We start from the raw sequence: 24,231 nt of genomic DNA on the forward strand, positions 1-24,231 counted from the left end.
CAGGCATTCAGCTTGGTTCCCAAACGAGCACGTGCAGCAGCCTGTCGCCACGTCACTAGGAAGACGGCCCGAGCCCTGGGAGAAAGCTGCTCGTGCGGCCCCGCCGGCCTCCAGGCGTCCTGTGTCCCCGACAGGGAATGCGTGGGCACACGATCTTTAGTGTTACCGTGTCTAGGGGCCACGGGGCGAGAACACGAACTTATCACTCATCCCTGACACACAGGGTGCTTAGAGCTCTCCTCGCAGACATTAGTTTGGTAACGATTTCGTTTTAATAAACTCTCCCTGAGGACCCGCTCCGTGCCAGGTGGCTAGGGCTGAGGCGCCAAATCAACCTTTGCTTTGAGGAGTTCAGGGAGGTGGGGAAGACGGGTAGCCGGGGGCTTCGCAGCCCCTGGTCACAGTGTCTGGTGTAAGTACTTCTAGCGTGGAAAAATCACTATCACAACTCAAGAGTTAAAACCCATGCCCTCAAGACGCAAGGGAAAGCCCGTGACCGGGAAACGGGAAGGGCGGCGGCAACGGCACAACCGCCCCCTCCCGCGGGCACGCGCCAGCTCAGTGTTTCCACCCGGGGCGTGGCCGTAAAGGGGTCCCGGCGTGTCGTGAAAGGGGCTGCAAAGCAACAGAGCGTCGGTACACGGGGCGGGGGCCATTTTGGGTGTGGCTTTCGCGGCTTTCAGGCGAAAAGCAAAGCTTTATCAAAAACAAACGAAACTCAAAAACCTGTTGCCCGCTACAGCGGCGCTTCGCGGAGCTCAACCCCGCGCCCAGAGCTCGCTGTCGGCCGGCCGCCTTCCCGGGGGCGGTGAGCGGGCCCCGAGGCAGCGGGGCGGTGGCGGCGCGAGGCGGCCCGTAGACGCGAAGCTGGAACGTGCGCCCGACGACTCCTGGGAGAGGTTCCCAGGCCCCGCGCTCCACGCCTCCCGCCTGCCCGCCGGGGCGTCGCCGTTCGCGAGCGCGAGCACGTGCGCGCGCATCTGAAGGCGCGCCGGCTGCAGGAGAGGGAGGTGGGGGTCTCGGAGGCCCGCGCCCGGGACCCCGCCCGCAGTGCGGCGCCACGGCGGAAGAGAGGGTGATAAGCCTGTGCGAGGAGGTGGAGGAGGCGGAGGCGGCGGAGGCCGCGCTGACGGCGAGGAGGGCTGCGGACTGCACCGGCGGATGCACGGGAGCGGGTGTGACTGACGACGCGGGGGCGGGTGGGCCCCGGCCCGCGGGGGGAGGGGAGCCCGGCTCGCCCGGCATCGCAGCCTCCGCGCTGGGCGGCGGGGGCAGAACGAGGATAATACCCCGCTCAGCTTCTCGCTTAGATATCGTTTTATTTTTTTAACGTTGGCAATTAGAAGAAAATGATTTGATATGTTGTTGTGAACCGTAAAGATCCCTTCTAGTAAAATATTTGCAGAATGTGGACCAGCTCAGTCGCTGGGGTGAAAACTCCGGCCGTAGGGCCAAAAAAAGAAGAGGGGACGCCTTAGAGACCGGCTGCAATGCGCCTGCACCGTCTCAGATGACCTTAGGGCAAGGGGTCGCATTTTGCACGGGTGGTCGCGGTTTCTTGTTTGCCTCCTCGGTATGAGAGCCTTAGAATTTACGTCGTGTTGATGAACTTCCCCCGCTCGTACTCTCGATTATCAGCTGATGGACTCCGTTCAGCTGGTAAGGAGGATGACTGCGTGGAGAGGCCGAAACCAAGAGTCTTTCGTTTTCTCTCCCTACGTTTCTTTCTGCGTTTTCGCCCTGTTGGACACTAAATCTCCAGTACAAGTATGGTAGATGGTTTCAGTATTATATTGTCATATGTGGATTGTGACTGTTAGGTGCATTCAGCTTGGAAAAGACAGCTTTTAAGTAAATGCCGTTGCGTAAAGGAACAGGAACAGGGCCTAGATTGTAAACTGCTGTGTGGTCCTATTTTTGTTACTGTGATTTTATTGTATTTTTAAAGTTTGAAAGTGTACTGTTGTGCTTTGCTATTTTTTAATGCTCCCTGGAATTTGGGAGCCGAGAAAGAGACTTGAAGTCAGAGTTCTGCAAGAAAGAATGGGGCTTCCCTGGTGGTGCAGTGGTTGAGAGTCCGCCTGCCGATGCAGGGGACACGGGTTCGTGCCCCGGTCCGGGAAGATCCCACATGCCGCGGAGCGGCTGGGCCCGTGAGCCATGGCCGCTGAGCCTGCGCGTCCGGAGCCTGCGCTCCGCAACGGGGGAGGCCACAACAGTGAGAGGCCCGCGTACCGCAAAAAAAAAAAAAGAAAGAAAAAGGAAGGAAGAGACTACTTGACTGCAGCTGCCGAAGCAAGAACCCAAACCCCAATCAAGGGTGTGGATGCCGCTACTTCGGATAAGATTGAGAAGGCCCAGAGGGCTGTTGGGCACGTCGAGTGGTGGCGTGTGAATTTTGGGATTTTGCAGTCCAGCACATCAGCGGAGGGGAGCTGTGTTGCTTTGGTTTTGTTTCTTTGGTTTTTCAGAATTATAATTTTTCTGTGGCATGTTAACTGGTGTACGTCTTGTAACCTGTCTGGTGAGTAACCTGAAATGGGGGATGAGTTCTAGGTACTTCATGTGTTTGCTGACTTGGGGCTAAAATTATTTCATATAGTATAATTATGGTTTGAGGGGCTCCTCTGCAGAAGCCTGGCAGGGTTGGGGAGGAAAGCGTGGAGCTGGCCACGGTAGGCCCCAAACTGATAGTAGGAGGCATCTTCCAGGTTTAGGTGATGTCCAGGCTAGGTCATCAGAGCAGACGTCACAGGGATTGAGGTCAGAGCTCTAGCTTGTCATGATGAAGTTCATTGGCTCGGAAAAACAAATGCTGAAAGCCAGTTTTTAGAGTCTTTGTGCAAATGACCAAAGCCACTGAGTTGGTCAAGAAAAGTTGAGATATATAAACTTTTTTCAGAATGAAAGTGTCTCCTTGATTGTTGCCATTGTCAAAAGGAGGTCAGATACTTCTGATTTGGGAAATGTGTTCAAATTGAGTGTCCCCAGGTACTGGGGAACATCAGGGAACAAAGTGCTTGTACCCTTGGACCTCACATTCATAAGAAACTTAGAACAGTGCCTGACTGTAGTAAAGCAGGGGGAGAAATAACACCGATAGTGGTAAGTTCTGTAGAAAAAGCAAGAAGGGGGCTCTGGAAGATAGGGTGCTGGGGCCGCACTGCTGTCTTATAGAGGATGGTCAGGTGACATCTCTGATATAGTGACATCTGGGCAAAGATGGGTGTGTGGAATATACACAGGGCTATCTAGGGAAAGGACACTCCAGGCAGGCGGACAAGCAGGGCAGAGAGGCGAGGAACAGCCTGAGCCCCGAGTGCTGTGGGACAAGGCAGTAGACGGTGGGCAGAAGGAGCACTTTGGGAAGCAGTTTGAGGGTTTAACCAGAGGAGTGACAGGATCTGACCACATACGCAGAGGCTGTCCGGCTGCTGTGTTGAAAATTGATCACTGTGAGTAGAGCAAGGATGAGAGTGAGGGAAGCAGCCCACGGAGAGCTGGGGCACTTGGGGGCCGAGTGTTCGCTGCGGCGCGGGCACGTGTGTGGACTGCATCCCGAAGGCGGTGCAGATGGGATACGCTGAGGGCCTGGGTGTGGATGTGCGAGGATTCGACCATGGTTCTGGGCCTCATGGCCTGAGCGCCTGTTTAGGGCGGTCATGTCATTTGTCAAACCAAGGCAGTTTTGAAAGTGAAAGGTGTTGGGAGCTCCCTGGCAGGCCAGTGGTTAGGGCTCCAAGCTTTCACTGCAGAAAGCACGGGTTTGATCCCTGGTTGGGGAACTAAGACCCCACAGGCCACGAGGCACGGTGAAAAATGGGGAAAAAAGAAAAGAAAACAAAAGAGAGTGAAGGGTGGCCCTAGTAGTAATTAGTGTGGGATCATAAGTGTAAACCAGGACAGCTGAAAGCATCGAAGAGGTTTGGATACCCCGTGTTTATGCTGCGGTGGGAGCACTGAGGAGAGAGTCACCTGAGCATCGGGGAGTCTGAGGGAAAAAGCTTTCAGACCCAAGGACTCTTGGTCTGGGCCTGGAAGCATAGGCACAACTGCCCAGGCCCAGGGACTAAGGGTACAGTACTGACCCTGGGGTCCATAGGCAGGTAGAAGCGTGGCATGGTGGGGAGGGCTTTGGGGTGTTGTGAGAGAACAGGGAGGCAATGAGGGACATAGGAAGCGTGGCTGTGGAGGTCTTCATACGGCTTTGAAGAGTTTAAACTTGATTTTGTGTGTGTCCATGCTTCTCCACCTGGGGTCTTGTGTTCTGCGCTGTACCTAGATGCGCTGTAGGGTACCTGTTGCCAAGGAATGTATTGATGCATTCTGAATAGTCAACTTACTTGAATGTTTGACAGAAAAAGTATTTTTTTAATTTTTAAAATGACACACCACTGGCTAAGGACGTTTCCCACTCGGAGCTGCTTCTTGCCCTGTCCTGAGCCTCTGGAGCAATGCTGATATTCAAACTTAAAGTGCATCTGAACCCCTGGGGCCTTGTTAAAATGCAGATTCTAATCCTGTGGTTAAGGACCTGACTTAGGCATTTCTCACAAGCTCCCAAGTAATGGCATTGCTGCTGGTTCAGGTACCATGCTTCGGGTAGCAAGGCCTTCTGAAGTTAAGGGTGGTTTGCTGAAAACTTTTGAGAAGCAGAGTAATGGAGACCCATGGAAAGGTTTGAGTAGGTCAACAACACTTTCCTGTTTGTGATTTAGAAAATGCAAATATGGTCGCAGAAAATGGACAGGGCAGGGGTGTGCCGTGAAGGTGGAGGTGTCACTGCGGTAATTGCACAGAAGGGAAATGAGGGCCTGACCCACCTCCCGTGCCTGCTTGTGATGTCTGTCAGAATTGGAACTGCAGCCGCCAGTTTCAGATCCATCCCGCCACCCAAGTCTGTCATCCTTGCTTAGTGAAAGGGTGATTGTGTCTGGTGCCATGGGTTACCCAGTGAATAATACCCGGGACCATTGTGAACGCAGCCAAACAGGGCAGGGGGTGCTAGAGTTGAGGACTGAGGGTCTGCACGTGCCCTCTCTAGGGGGGGACCCTACCCTCCATGGTCCCTGTCCTGGCCAGACAGTGGATGACAGTGCAGCAGTGTCAAGTGGAAAAGGGCAGCTGGTGGAAATACGGGGAATTCTTTGTGAGTTCCTATATTTGATATGGTGTCTGTTGAGGCAAACATGCTTTTAATTCAAAGAAATACATTTCTTTTCTTTTCTTTTTTTTTTTTTTTGTGGTACGCGGGCCTCTCACTGTTGTGGCCTCTCCCGTTGCGGAGCACAGGCTCCGGACGCACAGGCCCAGCGGCCATGGCTCACGGGCCCAGCCGCTCCGCGGCATGTGGGATCTTCCCGGACCGGGGCACGAACCCGTGTCCCCTGCATCGGCAGGCAGACTCTCAACCACTGCGCCACCAGGGAAGTTCCATTTCCTTTCTTTAATAAGTGGTAATTGGGATTGTTACCTTTGCTTTCAGCAAACTCATGAAGGGGGAAATCAGTCTTAGGATATGAGTGGCATGGGATAGGTCAAATTCGAAGATCACTCAAGGGGCCAAAAGTGAAAACAGCATTGATCCTGTTTCTGCTGTTACCCCCTGAGCTGAGTTCCTATACCTGCTGGCCAGTAACAGGATATTGGGTGTGTGAAATGAGAAGCAAAAGTCCGTATGAACAAGAATCTACTTGGGATCAGGCACTTAACATACTTACCTCATTTTCACACATCTCAGGGATCATTTTATTATCCTTATTGTTCGGGTGGGGAAACTTGGGCTGAAAAAACTCTCAGGAACTTGCCCAGGAGCAGTGAACTGGCTGGCGCCCGAGCTATGTCCATAGCATCAGCTGGCGCCTGGCGCACCTCTGCCTCTTGTCTCAGCAACCTGCTCGTCAGCAGTTTTCTAAACGGCAGTCCACGATGCTGAGCGCTCTATAGAGGGATGCAGCAGTGAGCACGGGTTGGCCTCGAGGATGTTGGGAATAGGCTGTGATGGACCCCGTCTAGGCTGAGGAGAAGTGTGAGGAATCCCTGGCGCTCGGTGGGATTAGGGAGCCCAAATGCAGGCGTCCCTCCTTCTACTGAGGCCCCACGTTCCAGGTGTCTGCTGAGTCTCCAGCAGACACTGACCAGCTCGTTTCATAGAGTGCGTTCGCTTATGTATTTGTTCAGTTATTCATTCAGCAAATATTTTGCTGGCGATGTACTAGGTCCCCGGGACACCGCCAAGCAGTTGGTTCCCTAGTGAGAGTCACTGACCTGTTCATTCGCACACTGGAATGTACATGGGAGAGCTAATATGTGCTAGACATTGTAGCCCCAACTCTTCCACAGCTGCTGCCTTCAAAGAGCTTGTACCGTAGTGGGTGAGATGGCCAGTTTAACAGACCCTGCCACAGTGAGTGAGAAGTGCTGAGACTGAGCAAGTGGAGGGGGTGGGAAACAGGAAGGCAGCATTTAACCCAGCCAGGGCGTGGGGAAGGCTCTAGGTGATGCAAACTGTATGGAGAGGTGGGCAGGGGAGAGGAGAAGGTGTGTGGAAGGTTCCAATCTGACTGGCCCCCATCCTCTTAGTACAGAACTGCTGAGGCCTTTGCATCTGGGTGTTTCCTCAGCTAAGCTAGTCCCTTGGACAAAGGCATTTTGGGTCTTAGGCACCATGATGGTGAACTGGCGACAACTAGGTGCATGAAATTTGCACCTTGGGACCCAAGGGCAGTATCTGCTGTCTGAGCCCAGCAGGAGGGAAGATGCTCAGGGGACGAGCTCCTGACTCAGCTGACGGTACAGCAGACAGTGGGTGGTGCAGACGGCATGGGTTGGGGTCGGAGGGCCAGTTCCACTCTCGGCTCTGCCCCTTGCTTATTAATGTGTCACCTTGGACAAGTGACCGTCTCTTTCTGAGCCAAAAAAATGATGGTTTTGCACTGTCTTGTCTTTGAGCTTTCTTGGGGAGTTGGCATTCCATTTGTTCGAGATTCCTGTAAAGTAACCAGCCACCTCGTGGACAATGTTAGCCCTGCCCCCTGAGGCGGAGCTTGGAGAACAGGTGTCTCAGGCCCTTTCGTAGTCTCTCGGGAATTTATTTTTATGGTGCAGCTACACTGGGACTTCCAAATAGGTTCTGTATTTGGACTTAGAGTTTCGTTAGGTGGCAGAAGATGCCTGGGTTCCAGGGAGACCCTGAGACATTCTCTCCAACTGGAAAAAGGCTACTGGACAAATGCCACCCCACGGTCATCTGGTAATACCCATGACATCATTCTTGGTTAGTTAAAGGCATCCTGAACTTGGGGCGGGCTGCACAGTCATTCTTACCATTTATTCACTGTCCTGTACGTCACACCCATTTCACCCACATTCCTTACCTCCCACAGCCATAGTTGCATAAATACTCAGAGAAGAATGGACGAGAGTTCCTTAATGTGGCCCCTTAAATCATCCCTGTCTGATGTCCCAAGTCTTCTTACCTGCCTGAGCAGTCAGTCACGCAGGGAGAGGCTTTGTGGTGGTCACCTGCTCTAGTGGTGGATTTGTCCATCTCTCATTGTAGGTCTGTCAATGTTTTTTGGTTTTTTTTTTTAGTTTTTATATTTATTTTTTTGGCTGCGTTGGGTCTTCATTGCTGCGCGCAGGCTTTCTCTAGTTGCGGTGAGCTGGAGCTACTCATTGCGGTGGCTTCTCGTTGCAGAGCATAGGGTCTAGGCGCGCGGGCTTCAGTAGTTGTGGCGCACGGGCTGCAGTAGTTGCGGCGAACGGGGTCTACTTTTCGTTGCTGTGCGCGGGTTTCTCATTGCAGTGGCTTCTCTTGTTGCAGAGCAAGGCTCTAGGTGCATGGGCTTCAGTAGTTGTGGCCGCACGGGCTCCGTAGTTGTGGCTCACGGGCTCTAGGGCACAGGCTCCGTAGTTGTGAGCACATTTATCCACAAAAAGATATATTGAAGATGGGACTTTCTTGGTGGCTCACAACTACGGAGCCTGCGCTCTTGAGCCAAAACTACTGAGCCCATGTGCCACAACTACCGAAGCCCATGCCCCTAGAGCCCGTGCTCCGCAACAAGAGAAGCCACCGCAATGAGAAGCCTACGCACCACAACAAAAAGTGGCCCCCTCTCGCCGCAACTAGAGAAAGCCCTCATGCAGCACCGAAGATCCAGTGCAGCCAAAAATATAAATAAATAAATAAATTTATTTTAAAAAAGATATATAGAAGAATATTCATAGGAGCTTTTTATAATAGCCCTAAAGCTAAAACAACATAAATGCTTATCAGCCAGAGAATAAGTAAAACAAATAAATTGTAGTATATTCCTTCAATGGTAGATTAATTGTCTGTTGCTGCATAACAGATTACCCCCAAATTTAGCAGCTGAAAACAACAGATACCTATTATCTCACATAGTTTCAGCTTAGGACATTTAATTAGGCTGCAGTCATCACTGGGCTTGAATGGGGTTGAAGGATCCACTTCCTGTTGTTACTGGAAGGAGGCTGTTTTTTGCTGGCTGTTGGTTAAAGACCTCAATTCCTTGCTATGTAGTTTCTCAATAGATGTCCACAAGAAGTCAGAGCAAGTGATTTGAGAGAAAGAGATGAGACGGGCTGGGGCCTGGGACCCTTTGCTGCTGTGTGCACACCTGGGCAGACATCTCCAGCAACAAAATACAAAGAAAAGTAACTGCATGTCCTGCCAGTGCAGGGGACATGGGTTTGAGCCCTGGTTCGGGAAGCTCCCACATGCTGTGGAGCAACTAAGCCTGTGCGCCACAACTACTGAAGCCCACGCGCCTAGAGCCCGTGCTCTGCAACAAGAGAAGCCACCGCAGTGAGAAACCCAAGCACTGCAGTGAAGAGTAGCCCCCGCTCGCCGCAACTAGAGGAAGCCCGCGCGCAGCAACGAAGACCCAACGCAGCCAAAAATAATTAATTAATTAATTAATTTTAAAAAAAAGAAAACTGCATGCATGTGCAGTTGGGGCAAATTATGGACAACAAGATACAAAAAGACTGAAAACCCAACTGCCAATTCTGAAGAGCCGGGAGCAAAAGCAGGGCACCGAGCACGCCCCCTGCACTCAACCCCACCTAAGGGGTGGGCACACCTCCTAAGCCACGCCTCCAGCTGACCCCAGGACACACCTCTACCCTCACCCCATATAAGGAAGCAGCTCGCCCCCTGCCCCACCCCGGGGAGCGAGCAAGGGAACTTGTTACTTGTTCTCCCTACTGCTGCAGCAGAAACCTCAATAAAGCCTTGCCTGAATTTCTTATCTGGCCTCTTATCAATGTCTATAGATCAAGGAGGCCAAGAACCCTGGTGAGTAACAATAACACAACTCCTCTTACGACCTAATCCCTAAGTCACACACCACCACTTCTGCGTTTTTCTATTTATTATGAACAAGTCACTATGTCCAGTACACACTCAACAGGAAGGAATACGCAAGAGTGTGAACAACAAGAGATGGAGATCATTGGGGCTCATCTTGAAGGCTGGCTACCACAGTCTGCTCTCTGGCCCCTAACGATTCATGTCCCTCCAACATGCAAGCCGCACCCCCACCCAAAGGCCCCCAAAATTACACATCCTATTGTAGCCACATCTCCAAGTCCAGAATTTTGCTCTGTAGGTCAGATGTGGATGATCGTAGTTTCTTAGCTCCAGCACCTAGACTGCAGTGCTACTTGATCTGTAGAACTTTAAAGAGACAAGTTATATGCCCCTGACACATCCAATATACAGTTGTGAGACAGGCATAGGATAACCGTTACAAACATTCCTATTCACATAAGGGGTGAAATGGGAGGCACAAAGGAGTCACTGGGGCACAGTAATTCTGCAGTTCAGTCTCAAAGTCTACGAATAATTCTCCATGGCTCTCAACTCTATCATCTGGGCTCTTGGTTCCGCCCTTTGAATCATACTTCCTTTTTCATGATAGGTAGTATGTATTTACAGATGAGTAATTTCCTCAGCATGCTTCATGCTTCTAGAAATTTGGGGTGTCCAGAGGGGTTTCATTTTGTACCATCTCTGTCCCTTCTAGCTGCGGTGTTTCTTCTAATATGATGGTCTTAAAATACTTCATAGGTTTCCTTTGAATCTCATTGGGGTTCACTCTATTGGACCAAAGTCCCAAAGACCCTATTGTTTGAGAGTCTCTGAGAGGCACATCTTTAATCTCTTTAAAGAGTTGCTATTCTGGGGCTTCCCTGGTGGCGCAGTGGTTGAGAATCCGCCTGCCAATGCAGGGGACACAGGTTCGATCCCTGGTCCAGGAAGATCCCACATGCTGTGGAGCAACTAAGCCCGCAAGCCACAACTACTGAGCCTGCGTGCTGCAGCTACTGAAGCCCGTGCGCCTAAAGCCCGTGCTCCACAACAAGAGAAGCCACCACAGTAAGCTGCTCACCGCAACTAAGAGTAGCCCCCGCTCACTGCAACTAGAGAAAGCCTGCGTGCAGCAATGAAGACCCAACACAGCCAAAAATAAATAAAATAAAGTTTAAAAAAAAGAGTTGTTCTGACTGGTACTTTGAGCTGCCGTCTTTGATTTTTCTGAGTTTTTTAAAAAAGATTTTACAACATTTGCCTCTCTGTTTTCTAAGTTTTCCCCATTCAACCCATAATGATTGATCAACTGGAAAATGGGAGGAAATTTTTTAGACAAAGATGATGTTTTCTTATTTAATAAATTGGGCAATCAAAGGGGAGGGGGTTTGATGAATTACAATTACTTTTAGGGCAGGACAAGAAAAAATTTTTAAATACAGTTCTCTCTCTGCCTATGTGGGCCACTATCCCTCTTTAGTATGCATTGTGTATCTACATTTTACAGTAACAAGATTCCCTTAGAAGATGCAGGAGTGTCTGCTTGCCAAAAAAATAAAAAAGCAATTTTCTCCTGGCACTAGCGAGGTAGCTCCTTAGGAGAAAACATTCCTTTTCAATCCTGTAAGGCAGGGGTCCCCAACCCCACCGGTCCTTGGCCTGCTAGGAACCGGGCTGCACAGCAGGAGATGAGCGGCAGGCCAGTGAGCGAAGCTTCGCCTGCCGCTCGCCGTCGCTCGCGTTAGCACCTGAACCATCCCACGCCCCCGTCCGTCTCCCATGAAACCGGTCCCTGGTGCCCAAAATGTTGCAGACCGCTGCCGTTAGGGGTCATGATGACCCACTGCTTGCCTTGCACGTGCAGATCTGGGCTATGTAAACCGTCAATATGTTACTTTGATGTATAATCCTTTGTCTCAAAACCCTATAATTGTGCTTTGACTTCTAAAAGGTGGAACAGTTCTCAGAGCTTTCTGAAAGACTGTCTCCCAGGTTATAATCCTCAGGTTGGCTCAAATAAAATTTTCCATTTCTTTCTTTGATTGACTGTCGATTAAGAGGTATTGTACAGTCACAACTCCTTGTTTTTTTCTGGCAGTGCCCTGGATTTGATCTTTACTATAAAGCTATTTCTTAATTTTGTTTCTTTTTTAAAAAGATTTTTTTGATGTGGCCCATTTTTAAAGTCCTGTCACAATATTGCCTCTGTTCCACGCCTTGGCTTTTTTTTTTTTTTTTGGCCACAAGGCATGCGGGATCCCAGCTCCCCAACCAGGGATCGAACGCGCACCCCCTTCATTGGAAGGTGAAGTCTTAACCACTGGACCGCCAGGGAAGTCCCTAATTTTGTTTCTTTATTTTAGCCATCTGGAGAGGCTGAGAACTTTCAAAGTCATCAAGAATATCAAGGTTTGGGAATTCCCTGGCGGTCCAGTGGTTAGGACTCTGTCCTTCCATTGCAGGGGGCACAGGTTCGATCCCTGGTCGGGGAACTAAGATCCCACGAGTCGCGCGGCCAAAAAAAGAAAAAAATAAAGGTTTAATAGACCTTCCTTTTGCTTATCTCACTTCTCTTTCATTTAACTATAAACAGCAAGAAGAAACTAGGGACAGCAGCCGGGAGACCGTCATGGTTCCTGGACATGTTCTATATCTTGACCTGGTTGGAGGTTATGTGGTTGTATGGATATGTAAAAAATAATCAATGTGTACACTTAAGATACACAAACTTTATTGTATTCCCGTTACACGTTCTTATTTATTTATTTTTGGCTGCATTGGGTCTTCGTTGCTGCGCGTCGGCTTTCTCTAGTTGCAGCGAGCAGGGACTGCTCTTTGTTGCGGTGCACAGGCTTCTCATTGCGGTGGCTTCTCGTTGCAGAGCACGGGCTCTAGGCGCGCGGGCTTCAGTAGTTGTGGTATGTGTGATCAGCAGTTGTGGCTCGCGGGCTCTAGAGCGCAGACTCAGTAGTTGTGGCGCACGGGCTTAGTTGCTCCGCATCATGTTGGATCTTCCCGGACCAGGGCTCAATCCCGGGTCCCCTGGATTGGCAGGCGGATTCTTAACCACTGCGCCACCAGGCAAGTCCCAACACGTTGGGTTTTTTTTTTCCCCCAACACGTTCATGCTTTTTTCCGACACGCTCTGAGCGTGAGCACCTGTGCGCGGAGAGCGCCGCGCGCGTGCATGAGCGTTCCGAGGCTGGAAGCAGAGATGGGTGCGCGTGCACATGCGCGGGGCAGAGGAGGCCAGTAGCAAGGGCGGGTGTGCGTGCGTGTACGTGCTCGCGCAGAGGCTGGAAGTAGTGCTGCGTGCTCTGCGTGCGCATGCGCGCGCAGAGGCTGGAAGCGGGGCTGGTGTTCCGGGTCAGTTGCGAGACATGGAAGGTTTCGCGGAGGGCAGCAGGCTGCCGTGCGAGGGGCCGGCCGAGGAGGCCGAGCCCCAGGTGGCGGCCTGGAGCGGGGACAGCGGTAATGTGTCCCAGAGCCACAGCAGCGCGTCGGTGCCGTGGGAGGATGAGGGCCCGGAGTCGGGCGCGCCCAGCCGGGACTTGCCGCTGCTGCGCCGCGCCGCCTCGGGCTACGCCGCCTGCCTGCTGCCTGGCGCGGGGGCGCGGCCCGAGGTCGAGGAGCTGGACGCGAGCCTGGAGGACCTGCTCACCAGGGTGGACGAGTTTGTGGGCATGCTGGACATGCTGCGCGGCGACTCCTCCCACGTGGTCAGCGAGGGCGTGCCTTGCATTTACGCCAAGGCCACCGAGATGCGGAGAGTGTACAGCAAGATCGACCGGCTGGAGGCCTTCGTCGGGATGATCGGCGCCAGTGTAGCCAGGCTGGAGGAGCAGGTCTCCAGGGCGGAGGCCGAGCTGGGGACGTTCCCCAGTACGTTCAGGAAACTCCTGCGCACAATTAACGTGCCCTCCTTCTTCAACAAGGCGCCTTCCAGCAGGTCCCAGGGGACCAGCTACGAACCCCCTGTCGTGTTTCGAACCGAAGACCACTTTCCTTGTTGCAGCGAAAGATCTCAGGTCTGAGTCCGCGGGACAGCGCTGCCAGAGGACGGGTCTGAAATTCTCTCGGGTAGTAATCAAACCAGTTGAAAATCCTGTAACTAGACATACATGATGTTGGAGTATGGAATTGTAGAGTTTATTTTTTGCACACTTGATTTCTCAGTATCTTCATCATTTCACGAAGGATGTGTGATTTTCTACGTCTTCCAGTTCAAACTTGAAGCTTCAAAGCTGCTTGGTGGGGGGCATCGGGGAAGCAAAATGAATGAACTTACCTGGGCACTGTGGCAGAACCGTTATTTTTATGGATTTTACAGCTCAACTAACAGTATTACCTTTTCAAGATTTGTATATTTGTATACCCTTAGGAAAACTGAGCCTTTAAAGCCTTGTTAATTCGATCCTAATAGAGATTCAGTTTTCAATAGCTTACTTCTAGGATAGGTGGTAAGTTATTTAAAATTATATTAAACTTTCCATATAATGGATTGCAAACCGAAGGAAATTATACAATTTCTGAGAAAACGTATTGATTTATTGCAGCTCATTCTGAAGTTTTTTTGAAAGTATGACCTCACAGTCTAAGTTTGTCCATAGCAAACGTGTCTATATATGATTCCCAACGTTTGGTTTATAATTAAATATTAATAAAAAATTTAAATTTTATTGGAAAGGGTTTCCCTCTGAAAAGGACTGTACGTATTTTCCTTTTTGCTTGTTTGAAAATAGACACGTTGAGTATCTGATTTAAGGAGTGAAATAAAGAAAGTTCACAGGCCTTTCTCACCTTCTGAGATGGCCCATACTCTGTCTATGGAGTGTGTTTCTCTCTAAATAAATCCACTTCTTAAAAAAAAAAAAGTTCACAGCATTAAATATTTATTTCTTCTCAAAGTGAACAGTTAAATTATTTGTGTGGTAATATGACTGGTATTAGGATTTTGTTCTTTCACCCTGACCACGTGGAATCTTAAAGATCCCTTGCAGGTACAGCAGGCTTTGATCTTGATTTTAATCTGTTTTATAAGGTGGTCCTCCTAGGTAGTAGAACTCAAGCATCGAGCTTAGGTTGCTTTTGTGTCATTTATCATAGATCTTTGAGGTTTGTAAAGTAGGTGTATTCTCAGCTGTGCATCGTGAAAAATCTGATTGTGTAATCTCCGACCTTAGCTTTCATGGACCTTCTGTGTCACACATTTATATATATATATATATATTTTTTTAATTTATTTTATTTTTGGCTGCGTTGAGTCTTTGCTTCGCGCAAGCTTTCTCTAGTTTCGGCGAGCGGAGGCTACTCTTCATTGTGGTGCGCAGGCTTCTCATTGCCGTGGCTTCTCTTTTTGCAGAGCACGGGCTCTAGGTGCGTGAGCTCAGTAGCTGTGGCTCACGGGCTCTAGAGCGCAGGCTCAGTAGTTGTGGCGCACGGGCTTGGTTGCTCCGCGGCATGTGGGATCTTTCCAGACCAGGGCCTGAACCCGTGTCCCCTGCATTGGCAGGCGGATTCTTAACCACTGCGCCACCAGGGAAGCCCTGGAAGATAATTTACATCATTATCTGTGCACCTTATATCTAAGGGACCTTGGGTTCTGAAATTCTCTTAGTCGTTCGGTGTTGTTTCTGAGGTTTCTACTAGAGATTAGTGCAGGGCCTCATTGGGAGTGGGGACTGGAAGCTGGTTTGCATAGTACAAGACAGATGTTAGACCCAGGTCATCTTTCTGTCTCCAGAATGGAGGCTGGGGGGGCCAGGCACACCCCGCTCTGTTTGGCACTGCCCCCTTCACCTTCTCCTGGTTCCCTCCTCTCCCACCCCTGACCAGCTGGAGAGTTAAGAGGGCCCTTCTGGATCTCAGAAAACTGTCCTTCCACCTCTTATGAAGTCAGTAGCAAAGTTGGGAGGGAGGCCCCCAGTGCTGAGGCTGGGGGAGAGCGGGGTGTGTTGTCATTCTGGTGACTCCTGCAGACTGTCTGCTGCCGGGGTCTAGAGTTCCCCCACCTTCTAGAAGAATAAGCAGGGATGGGCATGGGGTCGCATAAAGGCTGAGAGGAGCACACCACCCGTCACCCTAGAGACGATTAGCTTTTTTTATTTTAATTTTAATTGGAGTCTCGTTGATGTACAATGTTGTGTTTCTGCTGTACAGCACAGTGAATCAGCTATACGTATACGTACAACCACTGTATTTTTTAGATTCTTTTCCCATATAGGTCATTACAGAGTATTGAGTAGAGTGCCCTGTGCAATTAGCTTGTTCTTCATTCCTACACCCAAGAGCACAGTAGCCACTTAGAGATTTCAGGAGTACCTAGGACATCCCCTCGTGCGTCCAAAGGCAGCCTCGGGCATACAGGAGTCACCCTGGAAGCACACATAAAATTGGGTGCTATTTATTCACACATAAAATTCACACATGTGGGACTTCCTTGGTGGCGCAGTGGCAAAGACTCCACGCTGCCAATGCAGGGGGTCCGGGTTCGATCCCTGGTCAGGGAACTAGATCCCACATGCATGCTGCAACTAACAGTTCGCATGCCACAACTAAGGAGCCCACATGCAGCAAGTAAGACCCGGAACAACCAAATAAAGAAATAAATAAAATTCACACGTGAAATAAGGTGGTTAAGTACCTTGTGGCTTTTTATCCTCCAAGCCAGAACTTTCAGGAATATGAGCCTTGGACCATATGTAAGGAGGTGTGTCCATCATGAACCTGAGAGTAGGGGTCCTGGAGTCACACAGCTCGGGACATACGAAGGACATACTGAGAGGAAAAAACTAATAATGGTCTGAACTTAAAGTTTTAAACTAGCTTAGCTAAACAGCTGTCAGAAGGGGCAGCATAGGAAGAGGTGAAGCGTTATTTCGTAAGGATTTCTTCCAGCTGCTGAAAGTGACTAAGGAGAAAGGTGGGCTCAGGGTGGCAGATGGGATCCACGTCACCAGCCGTCCTTGGCTGTGACACAAGTAACAAGCAAGTGCAGCGCAGCTGCAATTCTCAACTTGTTACTGACTTAGGAAGAGGTGGAAGGACAGTTTTCTGAGATCCAGAAGGGCCCTCTTAACTCTCCAGCTGGTCAGGGGTGGGAGAGGAGGGAACCAGGAGAAGGTGAAGGGGGCAGTGCCAAACAGAGCGGGGTGTGCCTGGCCCCCCCAGCCTCCATTCTGGAGACAGAAAAATGACCTTGGGCCAACATCTGTCCTGTCTGCCTCGTCACCCCTGCTTTCTTTACCAGGAACTTTGCCTCATGATCTCATGGCGGTATCACTTCTGAAGACTTTGCCTAGGAGTGATGTGCTGTGAATAGTAAGAGCGCACATCCAATTCATCAGTGTGCCTCCCAGCACCCCCGAAAACATCCTCAGTGCGTCCTCTGTGTCTGTCCCCACCGCCGCCCCGTCTCACCTGGGCCACTCAGCCCTCTCTTAAGTGGTTTCCTGCTTCCCCCATCCCCTCTCCAAGCCACTTTTCATATAGCACACAGCGGCACAAGGGATCTTTCCAGAAATCAAATATATTGAGTTTTGCCTGAAACGCCCATCAGTTTCTCTTGTTATGTTTGAATAAAATCCAAAGTCTGTCCTATGGCCGTCCAGGCCTGCAGGATCTGGCCCCTACGCCCTCACTGGTCCTGGGCCTCTCCCCTCTCACTCATTCACATCTCTCCAGCTTCACCTGGATCCTGGGAGATGCCCAGCGTGTTCCCCTCATAGCACTCACCACCACTGTGTCTGGGTCGTTATTAGATGGCTGTCGGCCCACGTCCAGGCGGGCATGGGCTCTGGCAGTCCCACTTCTCCTCGGATGTATTCTCACCGTGCCCGGCACACTCAGATACCTGTTGAATGAATGACTCACACTGGCGGAGAGGATGAACAGCTAGACGAGAGCCAGGCACCCCAAAAGGAATAGGAGGCAAAACAGATACAGTAACTCAATCCCATGTTTGCTGGGAAATCAATCACCACAGGTGGGCGGAGGACCCCAAGGGAAATAAGACGTGGTTCTTCTCCCAAGAGCTTGACGGCCAGTGGGAGACAAGGTCAGACACCAACCTAATCCAATCCAAATTTCATGGACGGAACTTGCTAAACCCGTACAAGCAATCCTGTGGGCTCCCGTGCCTCAGGGATATTGATATAGAACTTGCAGAGCTATCTAAAGAGACTCTGAAAAAGTCAAAAACTTAAAAACTATTTGTTAAAAAAAATATTTTACAAAGTGACCTAAATCCTTAGTCCCAGTAATAGAAAAGGAAATGCATTTCTTTTAGAATGAGAGATTTTTCGTTACGATTTTCATCCTCAAAGGGGAGGGGTCAGTCTGTGGTCACATGAGACCCTGGAGCCAGAGGAAGGGAATAACCGGAACTGTCGCCCCTGTAACTAAGGGATTGCCCTCGGCTGCAGGAGCAGCTCCTTTCCAGCAGAGGGAGCTGTGGGAACAGGAACAGCCGCCTGAAAGCAGCTGGTCCAGCCCAGCCTTCGGGAAATAAACACACCAGCACCGGGCAGTCAGAGCCACCAGGCCCTGTCTGCCCAAGGGGCTCACAGTGTGAGGACCACAGCTGTACTCCAAGGCACTGCTGGCTGCTTTTCTTGCCCGGGGCATGGGAGGGTGGACGTGGTAGCTGAGGGCAATGCCCCTCACCCTGCTTGCTGTCCTCGCAGCTCTTCTCTCTACCGTGCTGGGTGCAGGGTAGGCACTCCAAACGTGTCTGCTGGATGAATGAAAGGGGACAGACAGGAGGATGAGCAAGACGCAGAGAACCAGGAGGGCGGAAATGGCGAGGGCCACATCCTTCAGGCTCCTCCGATGTTAATTCAGCTCCTTGTCCTGGCAAAACCAGAAAAACGAGTTCAGTCTTTTCTTGGAAAAAAAAAAAAAGCAGACCCCCCCCCCACACACACACGTTACCTTCCTTCCCCCTCACCCCCAAATATCCGTCACTTTCTAGATTGTGAAAATGCTTACCCATAGACTTTCTTAATAGCACATTGTTCCCTGTGACATTATTAATTGAGACAGGAACCAGCAGGATGGAAGGTTTGGGGGGGTGATGTGCTATTAGTGATGTCACGATTCTCAGTAGTTTGGGGCACCTGAGTTTCAGGTGTCAGCACTATTGCTTTATAAGATTGTTCAGGAAGGCATCTGAGTTGTGAAGGTAAGTGTTCTTTTATTTTTGTTAACTGATTTTTTAGTTCAATCATTGTTTTTATTCTTTTTTCCAAAAAAAAATTGTGGTGAAATACACATAATATAAATCTACCATCGTAACCACTTTTCAGTGTCCAGTTCAGTGGCATTAAGTACTTTCACACTGCTGTGCAGCCGTCGCCACCATGCATCTCCACAACTCTTCATTTTGCAAAACAGAAACTCTGTCCCCATGAAACACCTCTGCACTCCCTCCCCTCCCCCAGCCCCTGGTGGCCACCATTACAGTTTCTGTCTCTGGACTTGACTGCTCTAAGGAAGGACCTCATACGAGCGCATTCACATAAGTATTTGTCTTTTTGCGACTGGCTTGTTTCACTGAGCATAATGTCTTCAAGTTTCATTCCTGTTGTAGTGTGTGACAGGATTTCCTTCCTTTCTAAGGCTAAATCATATTCCATTGTATGGGTAGACCACGCTTTGCTTATCCATCCATCTGTTTTTTTGTTTTTGTTTTTGGCCATGCCGTGTGACTTGCGGGATCTTAGTTCCCCAACCAGGGATCGAACCCGAGCTCACAGCAGTGAAAGTGTTACCGAGTCCAGCAGGCCAATAAATCGGGAGATGAGGTGATGAGGCAAACGGAATATGACTTTATTTGGAAAGCCGGCAGACTGAGAAGATGGCAGACTAATGTCTCCAAAACACCATCTTCTCAGGGTTTGGATGCCAGTTTCTTTTAGAGAACAGACAGGGAGAGGAGGTGGGGAAGTAAAGTAAGAAGACCGTAAGTCTCGCAAATACCTCCTAGAAGGGCCAGCTTCGGGGAGGGGTGTGTTAATTTCATCTTTCTTGCAGCCATGCACAGGTGGACAGGCTCAGGACGCTTCCCTGACCAAAGGCACTTTGGTTTAACATTCAGACAGAGTGGCAGGGTTCCCCGAAGCAGGCCATTATGTAGAGGCTGTATCCTTTTAGCGAACAAAAGCAACGGGAAGCAAAGGTGAAAGTAAAGAAGCAGATCCAACATGGAGTCAGGATTGGCTCTTTCCTGTTACAAAAACACCAAGTCCTAAGCACTGGGCCTCCGGGGAATTCCTGATAGCCATCCACCTGTCGATGGGCACTTGGGCGGCTTCCACCTTTTGGCCATCGTGAATAACACTGCTATGAACATGGGGGTATAAATATCTCTTTGAGATCCTGTTTTCGATCTTGCGGGGTAAGTACCTGGAAGTAGAACTGCTGGATCACATGGTGGTTCTATTTTCAGTTTTTTTGAGGAACCACCATGCTGTTTCCCACCCAGCTGTTCTATTGACATCCCCACCATCAGTGCACGAGGGTTCCAGTTCCTGCACATCCTCACCGACACTTGTTCTGACAGTGGCCATCCTGATGGCGTGAGGTGGTGAGGAGGTAAAGTTTTCTCAGGGTAGATGGTGATGGTGATGATGGGGAAGCGCCACCAGGGAATAACAACCACCGTAGCGGGCGCTCCGTGCGCCTGTCTTCCTGTTCACCTTCTCCCCCACCACCCAGGGGGAGGAGTGATTTATCAGGGTACTGTGTGCGAGCCTCGGGCACCCCTGGTTCATTTCTCAGCTGGGTGGAGTTACGGAATTACAGCCATTCTGACCGGAGTGAGGTGATTATTTTTTTTTTTTTTTTTGGCCGTACGCGGGCCTCTCACTGCTGTGGCCTCTCCCGTTGCGGAGCACAGGCTCCGGACGCGCTGGCTCAGCGGCCATGGCTCACGGGCCCAGCCGCTCCGCGGCATGTGGGATCTTCCCGGACCGGGGCACAAACCCACGTCCCGTGCATCGGCAGGCGGACTCTCAACCACTGCGCCACCAGGGAAGCCCCGCTCACTGTGATTTTTTTTTTTTTTTTCCTCACTGTGATTTTGATTTGCATTTCCCTGGTGACTAGTGATACTGAGCATCTTTTCGTGTCCCTGTTGGCCATCTGTGCTTTACTCTGGATTTTCTCTTCTTTTTCTAAAAGCTGAAATGATTGATTTTAGATGTCTTCTAATACATTCAATTCTATAAATTTCCCTCTGAGAACTGCTTTCATTGCATCCCACAAACTGTAGTAAGTTGCATTTTCACTCTCATTTAGTTCAAAATCTTTTAACATTTCTCTTGAGATTTCTTCTTTGACTCACGTGTTATTTAGAAGAGTGTTGTTTAATCTCCAAGTATCTTGGGCTTTTCCTACTATCTTTCTGTTACTGATTTCTAGTTTAATTCCATTGAGATCTGAGAGTATACATTATATGATCTGTATTCTCTTATTTTTTTAATCTTTAAATTTTTATTTATTTATTTTTCTAGCCACACTGCACAGCTTGCAGGATCTTAATTCCCCGACCAGGGATCGAACCCATTCCCCCCTGCAGTGGAAGCATAGAGTCCTAACCGATGGACCGCCAGGGAATTCCCAATCTGTATTTTAAATTTAAGGTGTATTTTGTGGTCTATCTTGGTGAAAGTTCCATGTGAACTTGAGAAGAGTGTATATTCTGCTGTTGTTGGATGAAGTACTCCTAGCATTTTTATTTTGAAGTAGTTTTAGACTTGCAGAGAAGTTGCAAAAATAATTCAGAGAACTCTCCTGTGCCCTTCACCCAGCTCCCCCAGTGACAGCATCTTACAAAACCATAATGCGGTGGCCAAGACCTGGAAAACACTGGCATGATACTACTAACTAAACCACAGACCTTACTTGGATTTCTCCTGTTTTTCCATGCACTTACTTTTCTCTTTGTATATAGTTCTATGAATTTTATTGCACATAGATTTGTGTAACCACCACCCCAACCAGGACACAGAACTGCTCCATCATTCCAAAAAAATCCCCTTATGCTATTCCCTATGGCCATGCCCCCCCATCCCAACCCCTGCAACCACTGATCTGCTCTCCACAGTACCATATATACACACACACACACACACACACACACACACACAGTTGTTGTTAATTTTGAGAGTGTTATGTAAATGGAATCACAGCATGTGCTCTTTTGACGGTGGCTTTGTCCACACTGCACAAGCCCCTGAGCTCCACCCAGGCTGTGTCCAGAGTTCATTCCTTTTGGTCTCATGAGTCTAAGACAGAGACTTGACCCCTTTCCTCTCCCCCAGGTTCCAGGCTCTGTGCTGGCTGGATGCCCTGCTCCAGGCACCAGAACCCTGGGCTCTGTGGCCTCAACTCCCAGGGGCCCTGGCCAGCGATTCCCTTCTGCCTCTCTCCACATTCCACAGCCAGCATAGACTCTACCAGCTGAGGACCCAGAGGTGATCCCCACTTTTCAGATGGGGAGCAGAAGCACAGAGAAGATGTCATTCGCTTCTGATCTGGCTGTGAGCGGAGGTGCCCTGCATACTGGAAAAGCACTCCAGCCACGCCCCCGTCCCCCCACTCCCGGGATGGCCCAGGATGGAGAAGGCCTCTGGCAGGTGATACCGTCCATGCTGAGACCTGAACCAGGAGAGGGAGACAGCCCGAGCGTGATGGGGAGCAGAGCAGGGAACAGGGAACAACAAGGGGTGGCACCAGTGCCTCGGTGAGGTTTCGAGTGAGGACGGAGACGAAGGCCCTGGTGTCGGGTGTTTCTCCCCTGCGTGTGGGGATTCCACTTCCTGGCCATTTGTCCTGACTTTCGCTGGATAAACCTGGGACAGTGACAGTGGAGCTCACCCAGGACCCTTGCACAGAGAGAGAGGACAGAAGGCCACACTCTTTCAGGTGGAGGTACACGCACGTGTGCGTGTCTGCGCATGTGCATGTGTGTGTTGAGACGCAGTCCCCTGCATACTGAAGTATAGAGGACTGTGAGGGCTGTGGGAGACCCAGCCACGGGGAGCGAGAGGCTGAATCTCCAGAAGGCAGGGAATGGCAAACAACGGGTCGTACAGTGAAGCGTCTGAGTGACTGGTTCAAGGGCCAGACTGCGTGGGTTCAAATCCCAGCTCCACCACTTTGCAGCTGTCTTCCCCTGGGAAACAGTTTCCCCATCTATAAAATGTCAATGATCATACTCATAAAGGATCACGTGAGGATTCAATGAGCTAATCGATTTTCTGGCCCGTAGTTAGCACTTCAGGAGGGCAGGACTTACATTTCCTGGAAGGGAGCAGGGAGGGGACCTGCTCTCGGCCACACCCAGCTACGTCAAGGCTCCGACTCCAGGGTGCTTTCTGCATCTCAGTGTTCCCATTGTATTTTATACTTTTTTATGTTTCCTCCCAGTCTTAGAATCAGCTGGGATAAAAAAAAGTACTCACTGCTGGATGAAAATGCATGGATAAGAGCTGGCCCACTCCTTTCAGACTCTCCTAGCCTTTGAGATGATTGAGGCCCAGAGAAGTCAAGGAAAGTATCTAAGGTCACACAGCCTATTCATTAGTGGCAAAAATGGAAGTTGGACCCAGGCAGGCTGGTTCCAGCATCTGAGCTCTTAGCCACGCCCCTGGATGGTCTCATTTCTACAGGCAATTCTTTATTCATTCACTCAACAAACACTGTTTTGAGTTCATAACACGTGCTGGGTGCTGGTCTGGGCATGGAGGACACAGATGTGAATAAGACCCAGTTCCTGACCTCAAGGGACAGTGAGGAGAGAGACAGCTAAAGAGTCATCTAGGTTGTCACATGAAAAAACTTGGCCTTCTATATGAGGTCCGGGGTTGGGGTGGGCAGTCAGGGAAGGCTCCCTGGAGGAGGTGATGACTGAGCTGAACCTTGCCGGATGAGTAGAAGAGAGAGATTTGACGGGAAGGGCAGTCCTGGCAGAGGGAACAGCAAGTGCAAACACACAGAGACAGAGACAGAGAGAGCATGTAATACAGTGGGGTCATAATTGTGCAATCAACTTATGATAATTCAGTTTGGCAAACTGCATTTTACATTCTTAAAAGAAAAAGAAGTAGGCTAAGCACGAGATGGGAGCAAGGAGCCTGCAGCTGGGCTGTTGGTCTGGCTCCCACAGGGCTGCAGAACTTGGGCCTCTTGTTCTGCTGATGCTGGACTTAAAGTGGTGGGAACCTCTGGGCTCTTGACAATTTGAGGTTGAGGGGGAGGATGGGGGTGGGTGGGGCCTCCCAAGCCACTTCAAAGACTGTGGCCTTTATCCTGGGGACCACGGGAGTCACTGATGGCTTCCTCAAATAAGTCAGAGTGGACTTTAACCCTGTGACCATTCGGTCACCCCACGGCCACTCAGCAGGTCCAGTCTGTACCACACTACCTCTAGTGGAGATCTCTAAGGATGTCACTGATGGGAGGGTCACCAGGATGACCGAGACTGACGACATAAATGTGCGCTGACCCCACTCTACGGAACCTGCCGAGGTTCAAGAGTTTGCCCGCTGGTCCAGGAGAGGCAGGGTCAGCCCCGCCCCCGCTCCCCCCCCCCCCCCCCCCCCGCCCCGTCCCCCCCACCGCCGTCCACACCGGCTCTCAGGCCTCGGCTCCTGGACATGCCGCCTCTGGCCACTAGGGGCCAGTGTCCTGCAGTGGAACTGGCGTCCCACATGTGAGGGCCTTGAGCGAGTACCCTGGGCCTCAGTTTCCTCTTCTGGAAGCTGCAGCGGGGCTATGTGGGCTCAACAGAGCAGCAGAAACGTCCTGAGAACCTGCTGGGGGCTGGCCCTGGATCTTCCTAAATGACCTTCCCTACATAGCTCCCACCAAGCAGTCGGGGGGGGTCC

At 50.5% G+C, this 24,231-nt stretch overlaps 1 protein-coding gene and 1 long non-coding RNA gene across 2 annotated transcripts; both read left to right on the top strand.

Moving 5' to 3' along the window:
* Nucleotides 1-623: 623 nt before the first annotated feature.
* On the top strand, nt 624-9,276 carry LOC132520047 (uncharacterized). Its single transcript, XR_009540424.1, has 2 exons — nt 624-2,524; nt 8,549-9,276. It is a non-coding gene; the product is annotated as an uncharacterized LOC132520047 (long non-coding RNA).
* A 2,942-nt stretch (nt 9,277-12,218) lies between these two features.
* On the top strand, nt 12,219-14,026 carry BLOC1S4 (biogenesis of lysosomal organelles complex 1 subunit 4). Its single transcript, XM_060147449.1, has one exon. It carries the CDS (start codon nt 12,571-12,573, stop codon nt 13,372-13,374), a length of 804 nt encoding a protein of 267 aa, XP_060003432.1. The 5' UTR covers nt 12,219-12,570; the 3' UTR covers nt 13,375-14,026.
* Nucleotides 14,027-24,231: the final 10,205 nt, after the last annotated feature.

Source organism: Lagenorhynchus albirostris, chromosome 4 (assembly GCF_949774975.1).
Source record: "Lagenorhynchus albirostris chromosome 4, mLagAlb1.1, whole genome shotgun sequence".
NCBI classification, from domain to species: domain Eukaryota; kingdom Metazoa; phylum Chordata; class Mammalia; order Artiodactyla; family Delphinidae; genus Lagenorhynchus; species Lagenorhynchus albirostris.